Here is a 17,816-nt window from a genome sequence, read left to right as displayed (position 1 = left end):
TTAAATTCTTAAATATGCAAAATGCTATACACAAACATGGAAACACACACTTCTTTAACCTCCTAAAACTTTAGTTTTTCACTTACGACTTTCCATTGCCAGGACTGTGATGTTATGAACAGCATTTGTCTCCCGGTCCAAAGACTTGGCAGTTGTAATGACTCCACTGTTGGCATCAATATTGAAATATCTCTCCAAGTCTGTGTTTCTGTCTATTGAGTACCTAGTTGAAAGATTAAAGAAAACCTCAGCATTTATATTTAATCATAGTTTGCTTAAAACTATTTCATTGATTACACAATGAACAAAAGTTAAAAAAATGTGAATGCTGCTTTTGCTACATTATTTTCCAAGGTCCTAACATACTAGTCAGAAAGGCAGTTTGACTGAATGCTAGAAGGCTTTGGAGTAAGGATCTGGTTCACTGACTTTGTGAAAACAGGCAAGTCATTTACCTGGTGTTCTATCAGCAACTCTTGATAGGAACAAGTTTCTATTTGTTTTTTTTTTTTTTTGTCCGTGGTGACAAATTGCACATCAGTAGGGTTTCTTGTATTATAAAAGACTGGTCATCTTTACCTGATTTTCCATAACCACCTTAGCTGCTTCTTCCTCACAAAAGTCAGACTAAGCTACTAAGATATGGTGACTCTCCTTGATCTTTTCACCACCTAAGAATCTCTTCATTTTAGTTGTCTTACCCTGTTTTTATTGTATCCTTAATCAAGAGTTTGTTTCTTAAACCATCATGTGTTGGATGTTACTAAAATAAAGGTTCCCACTTTTTAGTAAACAAAGTTTTGAACTTGATGTCAAGAGATCTGACTTCCTGACCTGGTTTTCATTTTACTAGACAGGCACTTAACTTCTTTAAGGTTGTTTCCATATCAGAACACATACATGCACACACACACACAAACACACATACACACACACACAAACACAGAGAAGTGCAACTCCAAAACAACACACTTTCAGAAAAACATAATATTTCTGTGTATTGATACAAAAGAAAGTGAGTAAAAGCAGAACAATATATACTATAACAATAAATAATGTTTTTTTAAAAATTCTGAAATAGTGAAAACTCTCAATTTAATGATTAGTTATATTTCTTATGGATTGTTGTTGAAACATGCTACTTACTCTCCTCATAGAGAGGTGATGGACTCAAAGAGAAATGACACATTTTTATAAATAGTCATATATTGCCATGACTATGGACATGATCAATATTCCTATATGTATATAAGATCTGTTTTCCTTGTCTATGCATATTTGTCATAAGAGTATTGCTTTTGTTCTTTCCTATGCCATGGTGGGGTGGAGTGGGTAATAAGTAGAGAAAGTAGATTATTGTTAAATCAAAAAATGAAATTGTTAAAAATCTAGATTTCATATATTTGGTTGAATTAATTACTTCATATTTACTAAATTAAAATAAAACTTAAAAGTTATGAAATTAAAAGGGAAAATGGGAATCAAAAAATCAGAAATGAAGCAGACTTACAAAAAGATAACTATTTAGATAATAATCATATATTGATTCAAGAAATTCTTATGTGACAAACCATTAAAACTTTATATATTCTCAAATGGTTTTATCTCATAGCGTGTGAATGATCTATTGAATAGGCTACAAATGTAATATGTCAATTATAATATGACAACAGAATTGAAAAATAAAAAAAAAAATCTTTTTTTCTGGTACAAAACATCTTTTTTTTTTTCCATTTGAAATACAAATGCTTCTCACCTCACTTTAGTGCTGAGGAGATACTGAGTTGCCAGCCCTATCAATAGAATGCAGCATTTAGCATGTCTTACCAAGCAGATAGAATAGAGTAGGAAACTGTGTGCCTCTTATCAGTGAGTAGCTTAGCTAAATTCAAAGAGGTCCATTACCATTATTCTGGCCACTAGGCCATTAATTATTCTGTCTAAAACCACCAAAGAAGACCATCTACAAATTAAACAAGATTTGCCTTCCCCATACACTGAATGTTACACTGATGATTGCACGTTTTTTGCACTCTAAAATCCCAAATGCCTGGTCATTCCTCTGTTTCATATCTCATATACATGCCTTTGAATTGGTCATCCCCCATGCTTGAAATTCTGTCTTCATCACATTCTTCATAAAATCTCATTTTCTTTTAACAAATAGTCCAATATTTTCCTTCCAAATAAAGCTTTTTAAAGTCCCTCCAACTACTAATATTCCTCCCTAATAACACTGTATTTATTGCTTATTCCAATATAGATAAACTAATTTATCTCTTTATTATGATAGAGCATCAGGTCTTTGAGCATCTAGATCATTTTATTTTTGTATTGTACCCCCAACATCTAGCACAGTGATTAGAACATAATATATGCTTGTTGATTGATAATGGAATAAATATGTATTAAGTAAGCATGTAAAAATAATTAAATAATATTAACCAATAATATTTCAGTAATATATATCTGTAAATAAAAATTTCTTATTCATTGTTGTGAATAGGTGACTTTTGATTCTGACTATTCCTGAAGATGGTAAACATTAACAACTTCTATCAAAACAATTAAACTGAGAACCTGCAATGGACTTTTTTTGTTTGTTTTATTTTTTCAGGCTATTGGGGTTAAGTGACTTGCCCAAGGTCACACAGATAGGTGTGTCTGAGATGGAATTTGAATTCATGTCCATCTGATTCCAGGGTCAGTGCTCCTAACCATTGCACCACTTAACTTCCCCCTCAAATGGACTTTGTATCATTTAAGGACTAGTCCAGCTATGTTTACTAGTATAAGAATACAGTTGGAGAGTGGATGATGATTTTTAAAAATATAAATAACATTTGCTAATGTCTATGGAGGGTTTAAAGTCTATATCCATGTAGAAAATATAGAGCTGTAATCATGGTCCTTGAAGCATGAAGATGATGTATTTTATACGTACTATACGCAAGAATAAGACTGTAGGCACACAATGTCCAAAGTACCAACAAATTCAATCAATTGGTCATCTTAAACAAAATTACAAATTAGCAATTTTATTAAATTGATCATTTAACAAAGTCAAAATTCCTAATCTCTATCAATCTGCACATAAATACTATAAAAACGTTTTTTCCAATCTTATGTTTACTTCTAATGACTAATCATATATATTCCAATGAATTATTCCTGAAAATATTTACAAATTTCCTAAGCACCCACCATGCGCAAAACATTATTTTAGGTGGCAGGGATTCAAAGACAAAAGCAGGTCGTTAAGGTAAGAATCTTTTTTTGTTTGTTTTTGGAATTACATGAAATAAAGAAGTGACAATATGCACAAATCACTATTTAGTCTTTTGCTTTATTTTCTGTCTTGCTTTCGCATACTTTGTCAAAAAATGATATAACTTATCTCAGTGACCTATACAGACACTTATCCTTATGTGGTACATAAGTGAAGCAGAAGTTATATAATTTCTCTTTCTAAATCTAAAATTTTTAAGATGTCTGAGTTTATTAATCTTATGGTTAACTTTGAATTTATGGAATGGACTGCTTCCTGTATCAGTCATATTAACAAAAGTTACCTGCCAAATTGTCACTTCAAGACCAATAATAATTGCTCACATTTATATAGCATTGTATAATATTCACACAAGCAAATATTTATATAGAATTTAATAATAGTAGTAACAGATATTTATATAGTACATTCAGTTTTACTAAGCACTTTTCTCATAATGTGCATTGTGCAGATGAGGAAGCTGAAACCCTGATTAGTCAAGTGAATTGTGCAAGATCACACAACTGGTGTTAAGTCCATCTTCAAAGTACCACATATTTTAATGCACAGTGCCTAGGGAAGTTTAGTTTAGTTGATCAGCATGGACCACATCTACATTCAGGGATGTATTTCTATATGGGTAAATCTTTGCTTCACTCCCTTGTCACAGACTAAATCTCTGAGTCTAGGCAATTGATCCATTAATAAATTAGTATTTATTAATCACTGACTAAGTGCCAGGTACTATGTAAAATACTGGGGTTTGAAAGAAGAAAAAATAGTCCTTGTCCTCAAGGGGCTTACATTCCATTGGGAGAGACACCACATTTACAAAAACATGAGAGGAAATGGAGGAAATGGAAGGTAGTCTTTTAAGCGAAGGCACTCTGCTCCCATGGAGGGATGGGGAATGCTTTCTGTTTTCAGTCAGAGAGAGAGAGAGAGAGAGAGAGAGAGAGAGAGAGAGAGAGAGAGAGAGAGAGAGAGAGAGAGAGAGAGAGGCTAAAGGTAGCAGAAATCAGAAGACAGAGCTCTTCTGGGATGATAGGGGACAGAAAGTGCAAAGGCAAGATTCTTTATCTACTGTGTAATGAACCATAACATCTGAGGAATGACAGGGAAGAATGAGAATTTGGTTGGATCATAGATTTCATGGAAAAGAGCAGTGTATTAAGAGTTTTAAATGGCCCATTTCTTTATTTCTTGTCCAGTACCAGACAAAGTTGAGGATTATACAGTTTTAGAATTTGTTACAATTAGACCACTTTTTTGCATTTTTCATTAATTCCTTTGATATTAGTGAACTTTTATTGCTCCAGATGAATTTTATTACTATTTTTTAGTCCTGTAAAACAGGTTCTTGATAGTTTGATTAGTGTGGCACTGAATAAGTCATTTAATTTAGGGAGAACTGTCATTTTTATTATATTAGCTCAACCTACCCATGAGCAATTGAATTTTTCCATTTCTAATTATAAAGCAAAGCATATTATGGTCACTTTTTTAAATTTCTCGTTTTTTTTTCTTTTCTTCTCATGTTTTTCCCCCCTTAATTCTAATTCCACTTTTACAATGTGATTAATCTGGAAATATGTTAAATATGATTGAACATGTAAAACTATTATCAGATTGTTTCCTGCCATAGGGAAATAAAGGGAGGGTGATAGAAAAATATGGAACTCATAAACTTGCAAATGGATGAATGTTGAAAACTTCCTTTGCATATAATTGGCAAAAATAATTTTTAAAAAGTAAAAAGTTTTAAATGCCAAAAAGAGGAGTTTATATCTGATATATTTGTCGACTTAAAAAAGTGTGTGTGAATTAGCATATTCTAACAACATCTTTAGGTGACAAAATGTCAGCTTGAAATACTAAAAAATATGAAATCATGGACCAGTCTATATATTAGCATTATCTTTAATTGTCCAAACAAAATCTCTCTTAATGGAGGAAAAGCATCTCGAGGAAAAATATGACTTATTTTTTTTTAAGACTGATCTATGCTGTCTTCTATGAATGATGTTGGAGAGAGATTTGGTATTTATTCATTCTTTTTTTTTACTTTTAGCCAGGCAGTGTGGTTAAGTGACTTGACCAAGTTCTCATAGCCAGGTAGTTATCAAGGATCTGAGGCTGGATTTGAATTCAGGGCCTCCTAACTCTAAGGTCAGTGTTCTTTTACTGCACCACCTAACGGCCCTATTCATTCTTTATTAACAAAAATCTCTCAAAAATCTTATAAAATGTTAAAAAAAAAAAGACAAGAGTATGGTGTTGAGAGGAGAAACTTCAATAAGTTTGTTTTAGATATTAGCTCTGTAAAGTTGACAGGGACCTGAAATAAACCTAAAATAGAAAGTTCAGATCAATTCATAGGGCATTAAAAAAGAAATTATTCAATTTCTTTTTATTTAATTAGTTATATATTTTTCCTTAAGAACTTATTACAGGGGCAGCTAGGTGGAGCAGTGGACAGAGCACCAGCCCTGGAGTCAGGAGTACCTGAGTTCAAATCTAGTCTCAGACACTTAATAATTACCTAGCTGTGTGGCCTTGGTTAAGCCACTTAACCCCATAGCCTTGCAAAAAAACCTTAAAACAAAAAGAACTTTTTACAGATATCCATATATCCATCTCTGAATATATGCCCATAAATATTTATTTTCTTTGCTAGTTACTTTTTTCTCATGTTAGTGATATATTTGACTTGACAAATATATTATGTTCATATTCTGAACCCAGAAGTCATTCCAATCATTCCAATTATTGTCTAGCACAGGACTCATTTTCTTTCTGCTGCCATACTAAAAAAAAGGTAAAGAGGGACATTCAAAAGCTTGTGTTGAAATATTATTGTCAAATATGAGGAATACTATAATATAGCAAGAAAAATTGAAAAATGGTAAAAATTAGAATTAAATGAACTGATTTAATGTGAAGAAAGAAAATCTAGGAGACTGGTATAATCTACAATTACATAAAATGAAAAAGGAAAAAATAATGAAAAAAATCAAAATTGAAGACCATACATGAGATATGAGAATTCCTTTCCCTCCTTTCTTTGCAGAATCGGGGACCCTTGATGTAAAACATTGCAAATCATTTTAGACTTGTAGATATATTGGTTGGTTTTGTGAATTTTTTTCTTTATTTTTATAATTTGTTTTAAAGCATGGTTCTATGAAAGGAAGAGAAATGAGTATAATGGCAAATATCGATCATGCAAAAGCTATGAATTAAATAATAATAATAATAGGTTAATTGAGCATATAAATATGAAGTAAACACGAAATAAATTGTTTTTCCTCTAAAATGCATTAAACAGAGTTGTTTTATTCTATGGATTCTAAATGATGCAATATTTACTAATGTTAAAACACTCTATCTGAGGACCCATAAGCAAAAATAAGTCAAATGCCCATGTGTATAATAACTGTTACCACAGAATCCCAGAACACAAATGCAAATGCTTTTCTCATACTTCAGTTTAAATGGAAATTGTTTCCCATATTCTAAAGTTGTATCTTCAACAGCCTCCAGGACATTTTCACCTGTAGGTCTCCTCAGCACTTGAAATGCAACATGTCTAAACCATATTTAACATTCTTCCAAAACTTTGCTTCATCTAACTTCACTATTTCTGTCAGTCACTCAGTCAATAAATATTTATTAACTTTCCATCATGTGGCAGTCACTGAGCTAAGTGCCAGGATACTAAAAGAGGCCAAAGATAGTTCCTGCCATCAAGGAGCTCACAATTTACTTAGGGAGATGACAAGGAAATAAATTTGAACAAATTAACTCTCTCTCTCTCTCTCTCTCTCTCTCTCTCTCTCTCTCTCTCTGTCTCTGTCTTTTTTGGTCTCTCTGTCTCATCAGTTTATCTGTTTGTCTCCCTCTCTCTTTCCATATGCATATATTTAAAAGGGTGAAGGTACTAAAATTAAGATTAGTGGGAAATGGGATTTCAATTGGAACTTAAAGAAAGTCAGGGAGTCAGTAGGCAGAGGTGAGGAGGGAGAACGTTTCAGGCCTTAAGGACAGTGAGAGAAAATACTGCCTATAGTAGAGAAATAGGATGTCTTGTTTGTGGAAAAACAAGTAAGCCAATGTCACTAGATCAAATAATAGTTAATGAGGATTGAGGGATGCTAGATCTGAAGAATTCTGAATGCCTAAGAGAGGATTTGATATTTGATTCTAGAAGCAATAGGGAGCCAAATGAGTTTGAGTTGGGGGAGAAGGAAAAGAGGGTTATGTGTGTGTGTGTGTGTGTGTGTGTGTGTGTGTGCATGTAGTATATATACTTATGTACATATGTACACATGTACTATATGACTGGAAGTGTGATTTTTTGGTATTAGAATGGATGATGGATTAGAGTGAGGAGAGACACCTGAGGTAGACTGACTTTGTGATAAGTTATTGCAATAGTCTAGGCAGTAGGTTATTAGAGCTGCACCAGAACGGTGTCAGGGTCAGAGGAGAGATGGCAGCAGTTGTGAGAGATGTAAAAAGGTGACACTGACAAGCCTTGGCGATAGACCAGATGTGGAGTGTGAGGAATAGTGATTAGTCAAGGATGATACCAGGTTTCAAGAACAGAGAAGATGGTATGCCCTCTAGAGGATTTGGGAAAAGGAGTGAGTGGAAAAATAATAAGTTCTGTTTTAAATATGTTGAGTTTAAGAGGTCTATTGGATATCCAGTTTTGAGATATCTGAAAGGCAGTTGGAGATGTGAATTTAAATGTCAGCAGAAAGTTTAGGATGGATAGGATAAATTAGATTTGAGAATTATCAGATTAGAAAATGTAATTATTTCCATGGAAATTGGAAAAAAGTGCAATAGAAGAAGAGGAGAGCCTCAGACAATCCTGTGTAACACTTAAACTTAAAACTTAAAAACTGTATGTGTATATATGTATATCCAGAAAGGGACACTGAGAAAGAGTGATCTGATAGGTAGCAGGAAAGAGAGTTGTCCCTAAAACCTAAAGAAAAGACCATATCGAGGAGAAGAGAATAATCTTGAAAATCTACAACAGTCAAGAATGGACTGAAAGAAGGCCATTCGATTTGGCTATTAAAGGATTATTGATAAATTTGATTAGAGCAGTTTCAATGAAATAAGGTCAAAAGTTGTACTGCAAGGGGTTAAGAAGACAGTGAATGTAAAGAAAAAGTGGTGATACCTATTGTAGAAAACCTTATCATTGAGTTTAGCCACAAAGAATAGATGATATATAGGACAATAGTTAGCAGGGATATAAGAATAAAATGAGCATTTATCTAAGTATGGACATGATTTTAGGCAGTAAAGAAGGAGTCAGTAAAGAGAGACAAATAGAAAGTCAGAAGTAACTTCAATGTTATTTCTAAAATCTAAATACCAATTAAACTACATCAAATTTGCATCTTCTACTTTTGCTCCCTCTTCTCTATATGTACTGATATATTTCTTTTAAAAAAAAATTATTTAAGTCAATAGGGTTAAGTGACTTGCCCAAAGTCAGGTCACACAGTTAGGTAACTATTAAGAGTCTGAGACCAGATTTGAACTCAGGTCCTCCTGACTCCAGGACTGGTGCTCTATCTGCTGTATCACCTAGCTGATACATTTCTAATATAGGACCTCACTACCTCAATCCATGGCAAGTATACTGAGATTTATTGTGTCTTTATTCCTCTTTTACTGTACTATTAAATTATTATTTGTTATCAGGAGTGATGTGGCATAAAATTATGAAGTTGATACTGTCATTTTCATTTTCTTAATCAATTTTCTTACCTTAATCACACAATTAATCAATAAATATATATTAAGTAAGCAATCTGTTCAAGGCACTCTGGTAGGTCCTAGGAATACAAAGGGCCATCTCACTGCTAGGAATACAAAGGGCCATCTCACTGTGCACACTCAAATTAGCTACTGAATTCTTTTATCTCTTAAACAAAAGTGGATGAGTTCCTTAGGAAATATGTTATCCTTATGATCATGAAGGAGGAGTATGATATAATTGAAAAGTAAGGAGATGTTGGAATCCTAGTTCTCTGGTTGAATTTATTTATATATAAGCTATAACATTCCTGAGCCTCTGTTCCTTCACTTAAAAATCAGATTCAATTCTATTCAACAAATACGTAAGTACTTACTATATAACCACAATATTAATAATGTTACCACAATAAAAATCATTACTGATCAAATGAATGCACAGTAGAAATGAAGTTCATTTTTTAAAAATTTAGAGGAGCTGAAATCCAAAGAGGAATCAAAGCAAGAGTCAAACACTAACAGAAATGGACAAAGGACCTAATGCTCTTGACACCAAGTTTGTCCCTCCATTGAGAGCACACACTAACATATTTATTTCTAGAATTCTGAACTCTGTGCCCCCAACTTCATTATGCATCTCAATTATATGTGGCATATGGCAGGCATGTGTTAGGCTACATAAAACCTTAGTAAATCTAATCCCTAGGTAAAATGACTCAATCCTAAACACCTCATTCTTCAATCTTTGTCACACTGTTTTTTTATCTGTCAGATTGGACTTAATGTCAAGAAGTTCACACTGCCAGTAACTTCAGGTCTTAGGAAAAAATACTGCTTTGGTTTTCTTGAAACATATGGTCTTCACTTTAAGGCATTTCTATAAGTATCAGGAAACAGTATCTAAAGATTTAAAACATTTCGCCCAGCTAATAAATTAATTTGGAACTGAAACTAACAGTACCTCAGAGAGTTATACTAAAACTACCCATATACTGGTGTTCTCAGAGCAGCATTTTATTCTCTGATTGTTGAAATAGTAGTTTAATGAATATTCACCTCAAATCATTTTATGATTTTCTGTATTAAAATGTTCACTCTGTTTTTCAACATTCTATCCTCCAAGGGCTTAGGCCTCTCATCTGGTTTGACCACGATATGTATCCTATTTAATCATTCAAAAATTAGTTTTTAGGTAGCAGTTTAAAGTTTACAAAAATGTTTCAAAATATTGTCTCATTTATAGGGGGCTATTATTTCCATTTTAAAATTAGGAAATCGGAAATCATAAGTTAAACCTGGGTTCACACAGGTGTTAAGTGTCTAAGGTTAGATTTGAACTCGGGTCTTTCTGATTCTAAGTCTAGTGTTCAATCCACTGTACCATGATTTATTGTATTATAAGTATTAAATTCAGTTTGAAATCAATAAAGGGGAATAACATGTATAATAGCATCAGACCCATAAATGTTAAAATGTATAACCAGAAAGAAAGATGGATAGTTCATGCAGCAAGAATTACACACAGTTATTCTTAGCTAGAGCAAGAGAACAGATTCCATGCTGTTAGATAGCTATGACATTGAGAATTTAAGGACAAAAATCCCACAAAATAAAAAGGTATATAAGTTTTCTGATCTAACTCAGTGGTAGCAATGTTCACACCAACAAAATTTTAAGCTTTCAAAGTACTAAAGTATTGTTGATAAGAAATGTGACCAAGAGGCCAAGTACATGGCATTTAGGAAAGCACTATGAGAAAAAGAGAACAGATGATAAAGTAGCCAATGTAGTCACGAACTCCGGGAACAACTTCTTTGTGTAAATCACCAGAGAAATAAAACTCTCAAAGATAAAGAAAAACCTGCAGGGGAACAACCAACCTTTTATTTAACATGTATAATATAAGCATAAGTTCTTAGTTCAATAAAAAAGTCTTCTATTGGTTCTGCCTCAATTCTTTATTATCTTAATTGAGCAGTATTCTATTCAAGACCTTCTCTGAGATATTTTTAAGCTATTGCTATTCAATGTGCTGGCATCATGGTTTAGTCTTACTGATTTCAGAGGACAAACTAAAAACCCTCTAGCATCATTGCCCAGCCTCTGCTGGGCTTTTATGGTTTATTATTTATTTTTTTTTTTACTTTTTCCACTCATCCCCCCACCCCCAGTTAATCACATTTCTAATTCCTTTTCCTCTAACCTTTTGTTCTGATCATAGGAATTCCTGGTTTCTAATGTGAAAAACAGGATTTATAATTTTTCTACTGATTTATTCATTTTCTAGTCTTGAACTGATTCATATCTTGTCAGTGGATCTCGATGGCTTTGGAGAAAGTGAGACTGGTGATTTAGCACAGCACCCCCCTCACTCAAATCTAATTCATGTAGAATCCAGACATCATGTCCCTGATGTCATGGTTTACTTGAAGATTGAAGAACAAACAACAAGAACAGGAGTTTTGAATTGTCTTTTCTTTATAGGCAGAATCATTCTAGGGATTGCTGTTACTCAACTTTATCTATGTTACTCAACTTTATCTTATGATCTGAATGCTTCCTCTAAAGATTCACATAGTGATCCATCTCATACATCTCTTGTTCATGTCCTACCATAAGTTGATTGTAGGAGTTGAGGTTTGTCTTAGTTTCTTCTGACACCATAAGGATACTAGTAGAGCATCTGGGTTGTCTACTTATTAAACTTTTCCCAACTACATTATTGTCTCATATTTTCTTCTAATTAGATATTTCCCTTATGACATCAATGGAAAGCAGGATCATCTCTCAAAGTCCAGAAAGACTTATTTGAACTGATGTAAAAAGAGCAGAACCAGGAGAACACTGTCTACAGTAACAATATTGTATGATGACCTACATGAAGAACCCCATAATATAATTATCCAAGACAATTCTGAAGAACTTATGATGAAATTTACTGATCATCTGCAGGAAAAAAATCTATGGAGCCTGAATGCAGATCAGACATACTTTTCTTTATTTTTCTTAGGATTTTTTGTCTGTTTTTTCTCCACAGCATGATTTATATAGAAATTGTTTTGCATAACTACATATGTATAAACCATGTCAAAATGCTTGCCTTAGCAATGAAGGGGAGAGAGGGGACAGGGAGAAAATCTGAAATTCAAACTTTGAAAAAATAATGTTAAAATTTCTTTTACAGGGAATTGGAAAAAAATAAAATATTAAATTAACAAAAGTTCCTCATCAGTCGTGTGTTGCAGTGTTCTCAAACACACCATGTCTCTCTGCACTTCCTTATATGAGATATTCATTTTGATTCTTTGGTGACATTTATTCCATGACACATTGCCATAAAGCAACATTAATAGAATGATGTTTTAAAAAAGATGATTTTTTTTTCTATGAGAACATGGGGTAATAAAGGAGCTTTGTAAATTCCTAAAAGCAATACTGAATTCAGCCATAAGGATTCCATCATAAATATACCTCATTCCTATATGGTCTTTTATAGTGTACAAAAGCACTTGACCTTCAGCAGACTGATCAGCATAAACATGAGAACTCCTGACTAAAGAAAATTTTCACTCAACTAGTTTATTAGTCCTGAGACTGTGCATATTATTCAAAGAGTACTTGAGTGCTGAGTTCAGATCTGGATTTTAATGCTGGTTCTGACATTTAGTAGATATATAACACTAGAAAATCCTTTAACCTGTCTCATTCTTTTTTTATTTAATGGGGATAAGCACATCTATACAACCTATACCATACACTTATTAGAAAACCACTTCCAAAATCTTAAAATGTATTATAAATATATTGTGATTATTAGTTTTAAATTTATTCTGACTTTTTTTGTTACATGTTGTAGGTAAGACTTGTGTAGGAATTCTTAGTCAATATAAAGTCCTTTGCCTCCTGAGGATAATAAGTGAAAGAGTAACAGAATAGAAAACCAATAATACAGAGGGGGAAAAAAGTCAAGATTATGTATAAAAAAAAGAATTATCAGTTTGATCAAGGTCAGATTTCAAATAAGAAAATACAAGGGGAGAAACTTCCTTTTTATTGAATAAAATCTATCTATCCTTAATACAGTTTATCTTCAAAATAAAAAGAAACAAAAATTTTTACTCTCCCAGAGAGAGGAAAGGGTTATATTTCTGTCCTAGCCACATGTCATTTACAATAAAGTTTTAGTTTTAGGCACTGTATTTTTGAAAGAATTGCTTTTTTAAAACAACATAGAAGTCAGCTAGATGGCACAGTGGATAGAGAACTGACCCTGGGGTCAGGAGGACCTGAGCTCAAATTCAGCCCCAGTCACTTAATAATTACCTAGTGTGCCCTTGGGCAAGTCATTAGACCCCCACTACCTTAAATAAATAAAAAAATAAAAATTACTGTGAGGATGAGTTGGTACAGAAGATGGTAATTGCATTGAAATACTTGGAAAGTTGCCACATCAATCAATCAATAAACATTTAGTAATCATTTACTATTAATAGAAGAAGGCATTGATATTGTTCTGCTCAGTTCTATAGCACAGTACTAGAGATAAATTTAAACTTAGCATAAGGAAAAATATTCTCCCAACAAGTAGAGCATCCCAATTGAGAAAGTATTGTTTAGAAAATTTATGAACTCCTCAACACTAATAGTCTTCAAGCAGATGACAGATGGCCACTTTCTAGAGAGGGTATAAGTATTAAAGTATGAATTGGACTAGACAGCCTAAGAATTATCTTTCGTTTCCTAAATTCTAATGTTCTATAAATATAGGACATGTCATTGTGATTCTAATTACTTTTGGATTTTATATTATTTTTAGGTTAATGATTAAAAAAAGAGAACAACTATTTCTCCCCTTACTCCATTTTTCTATGCCTTCTAAATGCCTATTCTAAATAATTATAGTTTTATTGCAGCATATAATAATAGCTAAGCAATATTGTACAATGAACAATTATAAATGACTTATTCACAATACAACTGATCCAAGATAATCCCAAAGGACTCATGATGAAATATGTTATCCACCACCAGAGGAAAAAACTAATGTCATCTGAAGACCAAAGCATATACTTCCTTGTCTCTCACTCTCCCTTTTATTCTCTTCTCCCTACCTTCCTTTTGAGTTTTCTTCCATATAATGACTAATATGGACTAATAACATGATTGTACATGTATAATATAGTTTATTTACTTTCTTTCTTGGAGTGGAGAGGGAGGCAAAGAATTGGAACTCAAAACTCAAAAAAAGAATGAATGTTAAAAATTGTTTTTACATGGGATTGGCGGGAAATAAAAACAATTCAAAAATAATAATAGCTAATGTTTGAATAATACATATTATGTGTTCTGAACACCATGCTAAGTGATTTACAATTATATTTACAATTATATTATGCCTAAAGAGCAAAACTAGGAGGGAACTCTTCCTTTGAAGGACAGATGGCATTTAGTACTGATTAATTATACTCTTCAGTAATATGGGAGTCCTGACTACCTGGTTCATCTTTTCAGAGATACTGCCCTTCTATATAGCTTTGTGGCTTGTGTTATGGAGGGAATAGAAACAACCATGGGAGAAAGAACAAATTGGGTAAATTTACTTCAATGAAAGGAAAACAAATTTCCTAAACAAACAAACAAAAAGTCTAGTCCTGTTACTATTGTAGTATCAGTGGTATGGTCAGATGATATTGTCAAAGTTTATTTCCTGTGGTAAGGGACAGAAATACTAAAGAAAAATCATTATATATTACCAATACAGGTGATGTCTGTATGTCACATTCCTGGGATAGAATTGAGTACATTTTATTTCAGCTTCTTTGCCATGCCATGCCATGCCAAATTACATCTTTTTATGCTGTCTTTATTTGTTGTAAGTCTCATAACTAACTTTAGATTAAAAAACAAAAAAATATGCTTCCTTAAATACAGTACTCTCAGAATTATTTGCAAAGCACATAGAGAACAAAGATTTTTTTTTCCTTTCTAAGTTCAATTTGCTTGTAGCAGTATAATTTAGTTGACATGCACTAAATTATTGATTCGTTCAAATATATTTATTTAAAACCAACTATATTCTGGGCACTCTAATATAAAAAGATGGAATAAAGATCATTAATTAATTCATAAAAAGGTGGAGAACTTGGTTTTAATTCTGTATTTCAGGAAAGAAAAGTATGGTGTCAATTCTCTGCATCTCTCACAAGTGTTGAGATATATTGAAAGATATTTTTCTCCTAATTTATACTTGTGATTGTTCTGAAATTTATGATGTGAATGAGCTTTTTAATTTGGGCATCTTATTAAGCAGACTGGAAGTGGGGTTTGAGCTCAGGTATTCCTGAGAATTGAGGGTTAGGTCTGTATATTTTATGATAGGTTACTTCTCCAAAGAACATTTAACTATGAAAGAACATAAGCTGCTTGTAGGCAAGAATTGTTCAGTTTTATCTTTGTATTCTCAGTTTATAATACAATGCCTGGTAAATAGTAAGCATTTATTACATGCTTATTGGATTCAATGTAACTGAATCAAAGGATTCTTAACCTATAAGTTATTGTCTTCAAAAATGAAGTTGGCATAATAAACTAAGCCAACATGTGCCAATAAAAGCAACAATAAAATGTAATGTCTGACAAATACCTAATTTACACTGTTTATGAATATTTTCTTTACCATTTACATTTATTCAGCTACTAAGATAAGCATCACTTCACTTCTGAACAGAATTTGTCCTGAAATAGGTTCAGCGTTATTAATTTAATAGGAGCATAAGCTATGTTTGTGGATAATAATAGATTTCTCCTAAACTGCAAGATAAACGACCTTGAAAAATAAGGTAACATTATTATTAATAACATTATTGTTGTTGTTATTATTTTACATCATGAAAATATTGTGTTTCAGTTAGATTAATTCACTTGCCCTAGTTTAAGTTAGTAAACTGAGAATTGAAAAAAACCGACAATGTTTATAACTGGCTTGTCTGCACTTTGATGGCATACTAAGCTGGTGAAAATACATAACCTGGCAAAACTCATGAAACCAAAAAAGAAAAAGGAACAAATGAGCCTGAAAATTACCTAACAGGACTGTTTGAAGAATCTGGGTCATGTGCTGTTACAGTTCCAATGATATTCCCTACTTGGGTGGCTTCAGACACCTCCATGGAGTATAAACGGGAGCTAAACACAGGGGGCTCATCCACATCTTCCACAATTATCTTCACTGTTGTCATATCATTGAAGGGACCCAGGCTCAGAAAGCGAGGATCAACATGTTTATTGGCGGCTTCTATGCGCAGTGTATAGCTTGTCTTGGCTTCAAAATCCAGCTCCTGTAGAGAAAGTTATTTGGAAAATTTAATTACCATTTAAGTAGATGGCATAGAAGAGCTCTTTCATTTATGAATGTCAATGAGAATATAAAGAAATTTTGCCATCAAACTAAACTGTCAGCATTCAACAACAATAATAAGAAGAACAATCATCATCAATGCAGCTTTCTTGCCTAAAAGATAATGGTAAATGCTTTTCTAGTTAACTCAATCTGCTTGACTGCTGTACATTGCTTAGGCTAATCCAGGTCTTTTGAATATTATGTGAAAGGCCACTGATAAGATGTAGGAATCTTTTCCCACAGGGACATAAGTGTAATATTCGTCTACTATATAATTTAACTGCACTACACAGAGGTGCACATTGAAAATGAGAGAAAAATATAGCTATCCTCTAAATTCTAATTTGAAAGGTCTGTTCCACTGATTCTGGAGACTACATTAGGAAACTGATCACTGGGCTGCTCTGAATGCTGCAGCAACAAATAAACATGTCATTATGTGGTCTAGAAACAAGCCTATTATACCTGAAAAAAAGGACCTAAGCTTTTGAAGGCTGGTTGTTTCCCAGGGAACAGATGCAGGCCCTGGCTAAATTGCTTAATTAGAAAGTCTTACTAATTCACTTTGGATATTTAGGAATTAAGTAACTCACGAAGATGACTAGGCTCAAAACTACATTCATACCTACCATTAGTTTATTGAGTGTTATGTATGAGGCAGTCATAGTATCTATATTTTTGTAGATCTTATCATCACCAACAAACATTTATAACTATTATATTGAGCACCAAAGAAACAAGAAAAGCAAAAATCTTTTTTTATCCTCAAGATGCTTACATTCTAAGGGGAGAAAGAACAACTTTGTACCTAGGAGATATTAATTATACACTTTCTCCTTCCCTCCCCCCCAAAAAAATTTTAAATAGAAATGTACTTTAGGCAAGTGGGACTGTTAAAGATGGGATCTAAGCTGAGTCTTGAAGGATGCCAGTAAACCTTGAGGAAAAAGGCGAGGATGAAGAGAATTCTTGGTATGGAAGACAATCAGTGGAAAATGAAATGCTGTTTGTGAAATATTTATCTCTACCCAAAACATAGAGTAGATTGAAATAGTTTTAAGAGAACAATAAACATGTAATCACTGAAATTTTAACTTATAAACACAATCAAGAATCAAGGACTTATGAAAACAGTTCTTCTCTTTTCAATGTGTGCTGAACAAGTGGTGATGACAGCTTTTTTTATTCACAGTACATTCTCTAATATTGTCATTTATCTCTAGTGATAGCAAAGACTAAAATTAGTGATGAATACTCTGAAACAGGGGCAGGAAAGTTCTGAAACAGGGGCAGGAAAGTCCAAACTCAGGCCACGTGAAATCACTTGGTCTGGCATTACCAAGGGACCTATAAGGTTGGAAATTTTTA

General features: G+C 32.9%; 1 protein-coding gene across 1 annotated transcript in view; it reads right to left on the bottom strand.

The window, feature by feature from the left end:
• CDH7 (cadherin 7) overlaps window positions 1-17,816 on the bottom strand; it is a 193,393-nt gene that overhangs the window by 31,582 nt on the left and 143,995 nt on the right. Inside the window, exons 7-8 of the mRNA XM_074200451.1 lie at window positions 16,133-16,386; window positions 87-223 (exon numbers count right to left, since the gene is read on the bottom strand). Of these exons, the coding sequence (XP_074056552.1) occupies window positions 87-223; window positions 16,133-16,386 (391 nt within the window). The remainder of the gene's footprint in view (window positions 1-86; window positions 224-16,132; window positions 16,387-17,816) is intronic.

Source organism: Macrotis lagotis, chromosome X (assembly GCF_037893015.1).
Source record: "Macrotis lagotis isolate mMagLag1 chromosome X, bilby.v1.9.chrom.fasta, whole genome shotgun sequence".
NCBI lineage: Eukaryota > Metazoa > Chordata > Mammalia > Peramelemorphia > Peramelidae > Macrotis > Macrotis lagotis.
The sequence above is the reverse complement of the archived record's forward strand: the minus strand, read 5'-3'. Positions and strand labels throughout refer to the sequence as shown.